The following is a 12,397-nucleotide window of genomic DNA, read 5'->3' as shown; positions in this document are numbered from 1 at the left end:
ATTTCTGAAGTTCTTGAAAGGGATTTTAATGATGGAGGGGCTCTATGCAATGAGACACTGGGCCCGTGAGATTTTCTGCCTCTCACAGTGGTGAAAAGATTTTTGTTTTTATTGCTCTTAGAAAAGCCTGGGTCAGCTGGGCGGTGGTGGCACATGCCTTTAATCCCAGCACTTGGGAGACAGAGCCAGGCGGATCTCTGCGAGTTCGAGGCCAGCCTGGTCTACAGAGCGAGATCCAGGACAGGCACCAAAACTACACAGAGAAACCCTGTCTTGAAAGAAAGAAAGAAAGAGAGAGAGAGAGAGAGAGAGAGAGAGAGAGAGAGAAAGGAAGGAAGGAAGGAAGGAAGAAAGAAAGGAAGAAAGGAGGGAAGGAAGGAAGGAAGGAAGGAAGGAAGGAAGGAAGGAAGGAAGGAAAGAAGAAAAGCCTGGGCCATCAGGGCAGGAAAGCTTGCCAGTTCTCACCCAGTGACTAATGACTTCAGCTTCGTACAAAGTCTGTGGAGAGGAGTGTTTCCTGCTCATCACCCAGGCATTAGGTCAACTGGCCCTACTTTCATGCTACTGAGGGGGACTCTCCTGCCCCAGTCTTTCTCATGAGCACTCCCTGAAGTCTGTTGAAAGGAGCCCAAGTGAATGTGAGCAAATGTCATGTCAGGGCCTTTTCTCAACTAACAGCCTTCATACACCTGGCACTTCTCACTCATTTTATTCATGGTGCTGGGGAGAGAACTCAGGACCTCATACATGCCAGGAAAGCATTCTCCATTTAGTCCTATCCCCATCCTACCCTCCCCTTCAACAGGATCTTGCTAAGTCGGTGAGGCTGTCCTCTCCTTACTCTCTGGCCTCCACCTCCAGGACTGGGATTACAGGCGTCACTGTCCTTTAAAGCATGAACATTTTCAGTTTCCATCCTAATCCTCTAAGTCTTTCACATGCCTGCCATTATTCTAATCTATCTTTTCTGGGGCATAAAATTTAAGGCCTAGGAGCCAGCATCCCCTCGGGCACATTAGCATGGCTGTCCAGTATGCAGACACTAATTGCTCTCTAGAATGGGCACACTAAACACCCACTATGAAGTGTTCGTGTTCCTTTAAGCTTGAGGCTCCTTCCTTGAAGCACATCCCTGTCGGTGTACCCTCTGCTTGAAACCGGGGGCGAAGAAAAATGCAGGTATCTGTAGTCTGATCAGCGTTCACTGACAAGAGTAATAAAGTCCTTGCCAACACTGTCTGGTAAAGCTAATTTATTTACAGGTGGGACAGAAATGCCAACTCGTTTCTTCTTGCTTTGGTGTCAGCCTCCTATTCTTGCCAAGCAGTGCCTGGGTCCTGTTTTCCTTTGAAAGGGCTTACCATTCTTCAGAATTCAACTCCCTTGATTCTCTCTGATGCCTTAAGGAAGGCTGTGGCTTCTTTTTCTCTTGTTGGGATAAAAGAAAATATGGGGCTGGAGATTTGGCTCCGTGGTGAAGGGCACTTGCACTTTTCTTGCAGAGGATTAGGGTTCAGTGCCCAGCACCTTCATGACAATTCCCAACTACCTATAACTCCAGCTCCAGGGAATCCAATGGCCTCTCCTGGCCTCCTCCTGCTCCCATGTGGTACACATAAACTCACACAGGCTCACATACAGACACATAAAGAGTCTTAAATGAAAACAGCCTTACAGCTTCCTACACCTTGGTTCGGAGAACAAGTCTCAAGCTGTCCTTAACTGTTTTTTAGTACCAAAGACAGACACTGATCTGCACATGTGATTTCTTCAGCTTAAAAACGCTGAGTTTTTAAAGCCACTTCTGTGATTATCTCCAGGAGTTTCCCAAACAGCCTACTGAACATTTCATCACAAGGGTTGAAAGCTACGGACTCAACAGTACTGCCCTGAACATAGATGAGGCAGGAGAGGGTGAGATTCCAACTCACAGGCCATTACAGAGAGTGTATGTCCATACTGGATCAGGGCACACACAGGAACATAAAAGCCACTTGAGAGAAAAGGCATTTGGAGATCTCAAAAACAGGTGAGATGCTGTGGCAAAGGGCCTACACAGGTCTGACGTGGGAACAGAGGGTGATATCGCCACTCTAGGCTTTCAACTTCCTCTCCACACTCACGCTCGAGTTTCATCCTCAACAAGACTGATTCCTCCTGTGAGTTTACCTCCTCAACACTGAAGAATTCTTGTTAGGGCTGTTGCTTAAAGAACTTAGCCACCCCCTAATCAAGGCTTTCCCTGGACTCTCCTGAGCTGGAGAGATGAAAAACCTGTTGAGCTACTTACTACACGAGCTCCCCACACAGTTCCCAGAACAGCGCCAGTCTTCTCAAAACCTGTTTAATTTTTCTTTAGATTCTGTGAGTGCCCAGTACCCCTGTCTGCTTAAACTTGCCAAAGCTGAGATTCTGCTGCTTGGATAAGTGGTCCAAGAGAAAAAGGGGAGGCCAAGGGGAGCACATGAAGACAGCCTGCGATGCAAAAATCACAAAAGGGGCAGGTATCAATCGATGGATGTCCAAGTGCAGATACATTATGAAGAGTCGTGTTTCTGTGTGTCCAGTTAACGAGCATGTCAATGATCAGGATGGTATTAAGCGTTCACCCACATACCTCCTTCATTAGAAATAAGTGAGAGTGAAGGACATGAGTAGGCCACAACATGCTACCGGGAAAAGTCAAGGAAGGGTGATGACAGCAGCAAACCTTATCTATCCATGCTACCACGAAACACACTGTAAGGGTTTACTGAAACTTAGCGGTGAAACTCAAGTCACGAGACTCATTTGTACTGTGCAGGTCACACGTGTAGAAAATGTAATGAACAAGACACCCCACAAAGAGGAATACAGCCGGGCACCAAATCCTACGTTTTCAACCAACACCTCAGAGAATCCGCAGTGCAGCAGTGAGCCGGATCAGCTGCAGACACATGAGCCCAACAGCATGTGATTTCAGATGAACAACTAACTATTGTACCGTCCTGGACTCTCATTGTAAAAGGCAAGTCATATAGCCCAGGGAGACCAGTTACTTTGTCCCTAGCTAAAAAGGGTAGATTTCAGGCATGACTCAAATAAAGCAGCCTCTTTTTTTCCTAGAAGATAGTGGCAGAATATTTAATTCCTGTTTAATCTGAACCTTAGCAATCTAACTTAAAGAGATAAGAGCTCATTTAAGACTCTCTTACAATGTATGCAGATACATAAAGTTGCACACACACACACACACACACACACACACACTTAAAAGGCACATATATGTACAGAAAAGGAGAGATGCAACACATACAATAAAATGCATGTGTATGTATGTATAAATACAGAGATGCACACACAGATTTACATATATTCTAAGTCCTTTTGTGGGGACTTTCATTGCTTTTTGGAGGTTTTATAAAAATTGGGGCCAGAGAAATGGTTCAGCAGGTAAGAGCACTGGCTGTTCTTGCAGAGGACCCTGGTTTGGTTCCCAGCATCAATCAACAATGGCAACTCACAACTATCCATAACTCCAGTCCCCAGGGATCCAATGCCCTCTTCCGACCTGTGTGGGCAACACACAGGCATACACGTAGTACATTTACACACATGCAGGCCAAACACTCATACACATAAAATACAAAGAAATCCTTAAGAAATTAATTTATAATAATCAGGGTAAGACAGCCATTCATTTTTAATGTAACACAGAAGACACTACGATCCCACTGTGCTAAGTGGACACAGGATTAGGAAGCCGTGGCACTGCTGACATTACGGGAAATACAATTCTTCGATGGGGGAAGCTCTCCAATGTAGGGTGTTTAGGAGCACCCCAACCTCTATACAATGATGTCAGTAGTATCCCTAAGTCACGGTACTGAAACTGTCTCTTCATGTTGACAAACATCCCTAGGGGCAGAACTGGAAAGTACTGGTTTCCAGGACTACAAGAAAAGAAATACAACTGCCAGCTATGACTCCACTGTAGAGTCAATGGTGATGCAGTAGAGTTACATCCCAGTTTTGATTCAAATACACATCATGGCTAAGACTAGGTGAATTATACTGGTGTTTGTCTGACAGTGAGCGACCCAATACAACAGTCACATAACACCTGTGACAAATAAGCCCCGGAAACATGGCTCTCTTTAGTGAGGGATGGCATTAAGTACAAAAAAGCACTGTATTTTGAAGAATTTATATAGAAAAAGTAGATCTCTCCGCATCTTTATATTAATTAAGCTATCTGGGTTTACTTACTGGGTGAAATACATTTTAAACCAATTTTACCTGCTCATTTTATGGTTTTGAAGTGTAGCTACTAAGAAACTGTACACATGTGATTTGTATTGCAATCCATTGAATGGCACATGTCTAGATGTGACGTGATTTAGTATTATTCCTTAACAGAATCAACCTTGAGTTTCTCGGGCCACAGAGAGGCCAGCCCGAGAGGTCCGGTCATAACTCCTTGTGGAGCTGAAGAGGCTCTTCCGCTTCTTTCAGCCAGTTACTCTTGTTCCAGCGCTTTATCCTGAGCGTTTCAACCGGCTCTCTTCTGGCTGTTGATTTACCTCCCTGTGGCTGCTCAGCACTCTCCCGCACCTCTGCTTCATTCACACACTCCGGAACTTTCTTTGCGGGAGCTTGAGATGTAGGAGCATCCATCATACTTAGAAAATCAAAAGCTGGAAGAGGAGGCTTCCATTCCTGAGCCGATAAAATCGCTGAAAGAAGAGACAACCAAGCGTATTAACGATTAACAGAGATGAAATCACCATATGAATATAGCTACAAAGTGTTTTATTTTGAAATGCATATTTGTAGGAAGGTCTTATTAGCCATCCCCATTTGCATTTGTGGTTATATAAGGAGGGTATATAGATACTTTCCAGGGTGCATGCAGAGGCCAGAGGAGAAGTCCATTGTCTTTATTGCTTTCGACCTTATTTTTCTGAGACAGCCTCTCACTGAATGTGGTTTGCCACTTTGGCTGGCCAGCAAGCTCCTGGGATCAGCCTGTTTCCATCCCTCAGTACTGGGGTTACAGACACAGCAGCCATGCTCGACTCTTATGCAGGCGCTGGGATCTGAACTCAGACCTCTTGCTTTCACAACAAGTGCTAAAGCATCTTTTCAGCCTCTAGTTTCATATTTTAGCATTATATTCACACTCTACTAATTTTTCTACAGTGATTAAGTGTTAATAAGAACAAAAAAAATATTGTATCGCCAGCTAACCCTTGTTGGGGATTAAAAAACAAATAAGATTACAGACAGACAAGTACAAGTTAAAATATCAAGTTTCTTGCTTCCCTCTCCAGTCTTTTTTTAAAAAAATCTGTTTTATTGTTCAAGATAAGTAAATCGCTGAGCAGTGGTGGCACACACCTTTAATCCCAGCATTCGGGAGGTAGAGGCAGGCAGATCTCTGAGTTTAAGGCCAGCCTGGGCTACAGAGTGAGTTCCAGGACAGCCAGGGCTACACAGAGAAATCGTCTCAAAAACAAAAACAAACAAACCAGCAAAGTAAATCTAGCATTCACCACTGCACTTCAGCAGACACACATCACAGAAAGACAGAAAGACATGCAGCTACCGTCGCCTCCCCCATGAGAGCCTGGTCAGGATGTAAAATCTACCACCAATCACTAAATCAATGTGAAAGACATGCAGCTACTGTGGCCTCCCCCATGAGAGCCTGGTCAGGATGTAAAATCTACCACCAATCACTAAATCAATGTGAAAAACGCAGTGTCAAATCAAAGCGTTGGGCTAGGTAACTAGAGTTGGACACAACAGCACCATGCTAGAACATTCCAAAAAATCACTGAAACAAATGTCAAACTGTAAACGTCTGACTTGATTAAATAGACAAGAATGAGGCTCAACATGAAGAACTTCAGATTTCATGCAGTTAGTGCATGTCTTACTTTGTGGGGTTTTTTTTTTTTTGGTTTTTTTGTTTTGTTGTTGTTATAACATAATAGCTGAGTTTGGGTCATTTACAAAGAAAAGTTTATCTGGGCTCATGGTTCTAGAGTCTGGGAAGTTCAAGGTCAGGGGACAGCATCTGGAGAGAGCCCCAGATTGCTTCAACTTAACTGTGGAAGCAGAAGGGGAGTGGGTGGATGTAGGAAAGAAAGGAGGCTCCGTTCCTAGAGGAGCTAATCTATTCCCTGATGAAAGGCATTGATCCATTCACGGGGCTCTCCCTTAGAACCCAATGCCACTTACTAGGCCCCACCTTCCAACACAGCCAAGTGCTGATCAAATTTCCATTTGTGTTTCAAAGTAGACAAACCATAGCAAGAGAGGTATACTATGATTAAAACTAGTTATAGTTAGATTGAAGAGCAGGAATGGTGGTGCAAACCTTTAATCCCAGCACTCAGGAGACAGAGGCAAGCAGATCTCTATGAGTTTGAGGCCAGTCTGGTCTACAGAGGGAGTTCCAGGACAGCCAGGGTTACACAGAGAAACTCTATCTCCAAAAATTACAAAATTATAAAAAAAAAAAAAAGCTTTAAGAAAAAATAATTTATAAAATTGATCAGGAGAAAACAGTCACATGTAAAGCAGTAATTCAGGGCTGGAGAGATGGCTCAATGGTTAAGAGCACTTGCTGCTCCTCCAGAGGACCCGGGTTCTAGTCCCCAGTGCCCACACTGGATAGCTTACAACTGTTCCTAACTCCAGTTCCAGGGAACTCAACCCCTCTTCTGATTTCTGAGGGCTCCTGAAGGCACATAGCGCACACAATACACTCAGCTGTGCACACCCTTACACATAGTTGTAACAGGACCCCAGATTTAGTAGGCCCCGAGATCTTAGCACAGTTGACTCCACGATGGAAGTACCATTCAGGCTATAAAACTCAGCATGTGGACAGCACCACCTGCCAAAACCAAAACAAAGACCTAATCCATCCAAGTCCACAGTTCTGGGAAACTCTCTAAAGGTACTAACCCTGCGTTTTGACTTCCGTAGTTCCACTTCAGGCTGATTGTTGTTGTTAACTGAAGTATGTCAACCCAGGACATAGTTTCTGTGCTTAAAAGCTCACCCTGAGAAAGGCTCAGGGCTACACTGGGATTCCAAACACTCATTGTAGTTACTGGCCAGCTAATAAAGACTTTCTATTGACTTAAACCCATGTCTGTGCAGTCTTCTCTGATGGATACCCCACACAAAGTAATAATTAAGAAATCATCCATATATACAATCCATCATGTCCATTTAGTAGACTAATGTCTTAAAATTGTAGATTAAACCCTTAAAATTACAAACATCACCCACTCCAGTCTTGTCCTCCTAAAAAGCATACTGTCTTAATTTTATTTATTTTATGAGACAGAGGTGGTCTCACAGTGTAGCTTTGGCTGTCCTGGAACTCGCTATGTAGAATAGGATGGCCTCAAGCTCAGAGATCTACCTGCCTCTATTTCCCAAGTGCTGGGATTAAAGGTGTGCACCACCACACCTGGCCTTCTATTCTGTTTTTAAACATTTTTTAAAAATGTGTGTGTGTGCATTTGGCTAGTTTCATGTCAACTTGGCATAAGCTAAAGTCATCTGAGGGGAGGGAACCTCAATTAAGAGAATGCCTCCATAAGATTGGGCTTTAGGCAAGCTTTTGAGGCATTTTCTTTTTTTTTTTTTTTTTTTGGTTTTTCGAGACAGGGTTTCTCTGTGTAGCTTTGCGCCTTTCCTGGAACTCACTTGGTAGCCCAGGCTGGCCTCGAACTTACAGAGATCCGCCTGGCTCTGCCTCCCGAGTGCTGGGATTAAAGGCGTGCGCCACCACCGCCCGGCTTGAGGCATTTTCTTAATTAGTGATTAGCCCTCCATGGCCTCATGGCAGCCCTGCCTCTGGGTTCCTGCCCTGCTGACTTCCTTTAATTATGGACTATGATGTGGAAGTGTAAGACAAACCCTTTCCTCCCCAAGCTGTTTGGTCCTGGTGGTTATCACAGCAAAAGAAATCCTAAGACTGTGTGTGTGTGTGTGTGTGCGTGTGTGTATGTGTGTGTGTGTGCGCGCACACACACACATACATATGTGTGGGTGCAATGGAGGCCAGAAGTAAACCATGGTGTCTGTAATATCTTCTTCAATGACTCCCCTTATTTTTTAATCACGGTCTCTAGAGCTCACTGACCAAGCAAGCATGCTCATCTCTGCCTCCTCAGCAACAGGATTACAGCGTTTCTCCGTGTAGTTTTGGTGCCTGTGCTAGATCTTGCTCTGTAGACCAGGCTGGCCTCAAACTCACAGAGATCTGCCTGGCCCTGCCTCCCGAGTGCTACGATGAAAGGCATGTGCCACCACCGCCCGGCATTTTTTTTTTTTTTAATATGAGTGCTAGAGATCAAACTCAGGCCTTGCACAGCCATTTCCAAGGGAACCATCTCCCTGGCTCTGAAAAGTAACTATTTCTATGAATCATTCCAGAAAAAACTATTTTGGAGCATATTTAACATTGTTACTCATACAAGCAATGCCTTAATCTTGAAGCATTTTCTGTTTTTAAGTCAATATCTTTTCCACACACTTTATGAAAACAAGTCCATTTTTTAAAGTTAATTATAGACAAGTAATCATTTTAAAGTGCCATGGCGTCAACGGAACTATAAATACACAGTGATTAGATAACTTCCCTTAGATGAGTGCCATGCAGTGAATCTTCACATTATTTTAAAACACTGGTCACGCTATGCAGAGAATGACAGACTTTGGAGAACTTAGCCCTCAATGGGATGCTTTATCCAATTCCTCCCCTTGATGCTCACTAATCTATGCAGAAGAGGAGGCAGAAAGACTGTACGAGCCAGAGGGGAGGGACCACTCCAGGAAATAGCATCTTCCAGACACAACAGGCCTGATACACATACAAACTCACAGAGACTGGGACGACGTGCAGAGGTCTGCCCGAGTCCAAACCAGACAAACAGAGAAGGGGATGTGGATGCAAAGTCCTCCCACAGGCAAGAAGCTATTTGCAACAGACACTCCTGGGAGAGGGAAGATCAGTTTCTCCAACGGAGCGTCACTGGGTATTATCGACCACACTCCAGGCAGGCTCACGTCCAGGAGCGGGTGTCCAAAACCAAGTGGACTCCATGGTTTTCTGTTGTTTGTTTTGTGCGTGTTTTGTTTTGGTATTTTTGGTTTTTTTTTTTTTTTTTTTTTTTTTTTTTTAGTCTGTTTTGATTTTCGTTTTGTTGTTATTGTTGTTTCTTGGTTGGATGGGTTTGTCTTACTTTTTTTAGAAAGTTAATATGAAGTTAGGTGTGTAGGGAGTTGGAAGGATCTGGGAAAGGTTGAAGGAAAAAGTATGACTATCTACAGTTGGCAATGTTCACTTAAATGTTTATGAAAGTATCTTTAAGGAAAGTCTGGTTTAAAGGAAAGAAAAATGCAATTTTTAAAGGACAACCACCAGAACTTGACATTTCAATGTTGCTAATTACTTGCTGAGGGAAATATAGAAAGGTCTTAATGTTTTCAATGAAAACAAATCTGTTCTTTGATCGTGTGGCTGATATATTATTCATGAAATTATTAGCGACATAAAGAACAATAGCAAACACTTCTTGAACCTTTATTATATGCCAGGCATTACTCGCTCAATCTGTAAAGTACCAGAAGCATAATAATGTTCCCATGGCATTGAAAAGCTGGTCAGGGCAGAGAGAGGCTGGGTAACTGGACAAACTTGCATACCAACTCCCAGTAAGAATGGCCAGGGCCACAATCTCACCTGTGGTGTGGGTCACTCCTACTGTATTCCTAGAATGTCACTACAACCTTGGCCCAGCTTCTGACCCTCTCTCAAAACATGGTTAGCAGAGACCTGTCTAATGAAGGGTGTCCAGTCTGGCTAGCACAGAGGGGCACAACACACAGGGGCATGCCATTAAGTCTTTGAAGGAGTAACTTAAGAACAGAAGCAGACACTCAGAAATGATGGAGACCCTCAGTGGGTGCGGTGCTGAAGGCATTACAAACTGCACAGAAGGGATGCCAGACTCTCAGAGAACTCTGAGAAGGACTGTGATTCTTTCAGAATTATAGCAACAGTTGTGGGAACAGAACCAAAGTTCTCAGGATGTCCTTTCCAGGAAGAACTTAACATGGATAATGCTTCAAGTTTACATGTTATTAAGCTCCTAAACATACTGTCTTACTTGAATGTTAAAGTAACCTTGTGATGTATCTGAGTAGGAACTGTGTCTCTCTCTACAGAGCAGAAGAGAAAACTAACACTAAGCATGGAAACTTGGTCATGAGCTCAAGGCTGTGTTTTGGGGTTTTATTTTTATTCATTTTACATACCAACCACAGATCCCCCTCTCATCCCTCCTCCCACTCCCCTCCTCCAGGTTCTCTCCCCCATCCCCTCCCCCAACAGAGTAAGTTTCCCCATGGGGGGACAGCTAAGCCTGGTACATTCAATTGAGACAAGACCAAGCCCCTCCCTTCTTTATCAGGGGTGAGCAAGGTATCTGACCAAATGTAATGAGATCCAGAAAGCCAGCTCATGCATTAGGGATAGATCCTGGTCCCACTGCCAGGGGCCCCTCAAACAGACCCAGCTACATAACTGTCTCCCATATGCAGAGGGTCTAGTCTGGTCCCATGCAGGTTCCACAGCTGCTGGTCTAAAGTTTGTGAGTTCCTTTGAGCTTGGTTCAGTTATCTCTGTAGATTTCCCCATCATGATCTTGACACCTTACCCCCCTGCTCATGTGATCCCTCTTCCCTCTCTTCAGCTGGACTCCTGGAGCTCAGCATGGTGCTTGGCTGTGGATCTCTGCATCTGCTTCCATAAGTTACTGGATGAAGGCTCTATGATGACAGTTAGGGTATTCACCAATCGGATTACCAGAGTAGGCAGTTCAGGCACCCTCACCACTGTTGCTAGTAGTCTAATCTGGGGTCATCCTTGTGGATTCCTAGGAATTTCCCTAGCACCAGGTTTCTCCTTTACCCCATAATGTCTCCCTCTATCAAGATATAAAGCAAAGGATAATCAGACTACAACCCACAGCTCCAGAGAAGCTAGGAAACAAGGAGGACCCTAAGAGGGATGCATGGATCACCTTGGGAAGGGGAAACAGAGGAGATCCGGATGAGTAAACTAGGGGTGAGGGGTGGGGACAGTGAAGGGAAGGGGATGGGGGATGAGAACATGAGGGAATGGGACAGTCGGTCGCGAGCTGTGAGAGGGATGGAGTGGGAGAGCAATGAAAGAGCTATCAAGGCTGTGTTTTGAGCATCCACCGTTTCTAAAGCAGAGCTATTTGAGATGCACCCATCTCTACTTGAAGAGTCCATAGGGCTTGCCCCTGAGAGCAAAGTGGCAGCATTCACGTGACCCTGTAAGGAGGCAATGCAGATGTGACAAGCATCTGGGGAGTGCAGAAGCTGGAGATGAAAGGGTGCATCCTCACATGTAAGAAAAGACCAGGAGCCTCCTTCCACATTAGGACTGACACTAAACAGTAAAGGTAGGTCATTTTCTTGGTTTCTAGGAAAATATTACAGTCAATGAACTGCCTCAGAAAGTAAAACAAAAGTATTAACAAGCTATCATTCTAAAGGGATACAGGATAGCCAAAACAATTTAGAAAATGGAATTAAATGTCCCAATTAAAAAAAAAAAACCTACTCCAAAGCTACAGTAATAGTGTAGTATGACCACAGACAGGGACATGTAAATTATTTCATTATTATTATAGCATTATTCATAAGAGTCAAAAATTGAAGGCACCCTATCACATGATAAATAGATACACACAATGTAGCGTCTTCGTGTGGTGAAATATTATCTGCCCATAAACAGCAATGACTGTTGATCCATGGTTATCTTTTGCAAACCCCAAGAGATGGAGTCAGACATAAACACCCACATATGACAGTATGCATTAGTACTACAGATTAAATATTAAAGCTAGAATGGCTTGTGGATGCTAGACTGTGACGATATCTATATTCCATGCTCAATGCACATTATTCATAACTGTCATGATCTGAAGATGATCTATGTCCGTCAAAAGACAAAGGGATAACAAATGGTGAGTGTGCACAATGGAATGCTATTCATTCTTTAAATAGAAGGAAATCATGTCATCTGTGACAGTGTGGATGAACTCTGAGGGCATCACACTTAGCCAATGACTATATAGACAGGTATAGAGAGACAAATACAACAAGAGCCAATGACTCCAGGTATAGAGAGACAAATACAACAAGACCTCACTTAAATGTAAAAATCTAAAAGAACTAAACTCATCAACGTAAAAAAAAGCCGGAAGTCACAGGGCAGGGGAAACTACAAATGAGATGTTGGCCAAAGAGCACAAAACTTGTTAGACAGAGAACGTGTTCTGGAACTCTGCTGTAG

At 43.8% G+C, this 12,397-nt stretch overlaps 1 protein-coding gene across 3 annotated transcripts in view; it reads right to left on the bottom strand.

Annotated features, from left to right (window-relative positions):
- Nucleotides 1–3,633: 3,633 nt before the first annotated feature.
- Txndc16 (thioredoxin domain containing 16) overlaps nucleotides 3,634–12,397 on the bottom strand; it is an 80,261-nt gene continuing 71,497 nt past the window's right edge. For all 3 annotated transcript variants that reach the window (XM_059273782.1, XM_059273781.1, XM_059273780.1), the window contains one exon: nucleotides 3,634–4,715. In XM_059273782.1, coding sequence (XP_059129765.1) covers nucleotides 4,450–4,715 — 266 coding nt within the window. In that variant the 3' untranslated portion in view covers nucleotides 3,634–4,449. The remainder of the gene's footprint in view (nucleotides 4,716–12,397) is intronic.

Source organism: Peromyscus eremicus, chromosome 9, assembly GCF_949786415.1.
Source record: "Peromyscus eremicus chromosome 9, PerEre_H2_v1, whole genome shotgun sequence".
Classification (NCBI taxonomy): Eukaryota; Metazoa; Chordata; class Mammalia; order Rodentia; family Cricetidae; genus Peromyscus; species Peromyscus eremicus.
The sequence above is the reverse complement of the archived record's forward strand: the minus strand, read 5'-3'. Positions and strand labels throughout refer to the sequence as shown.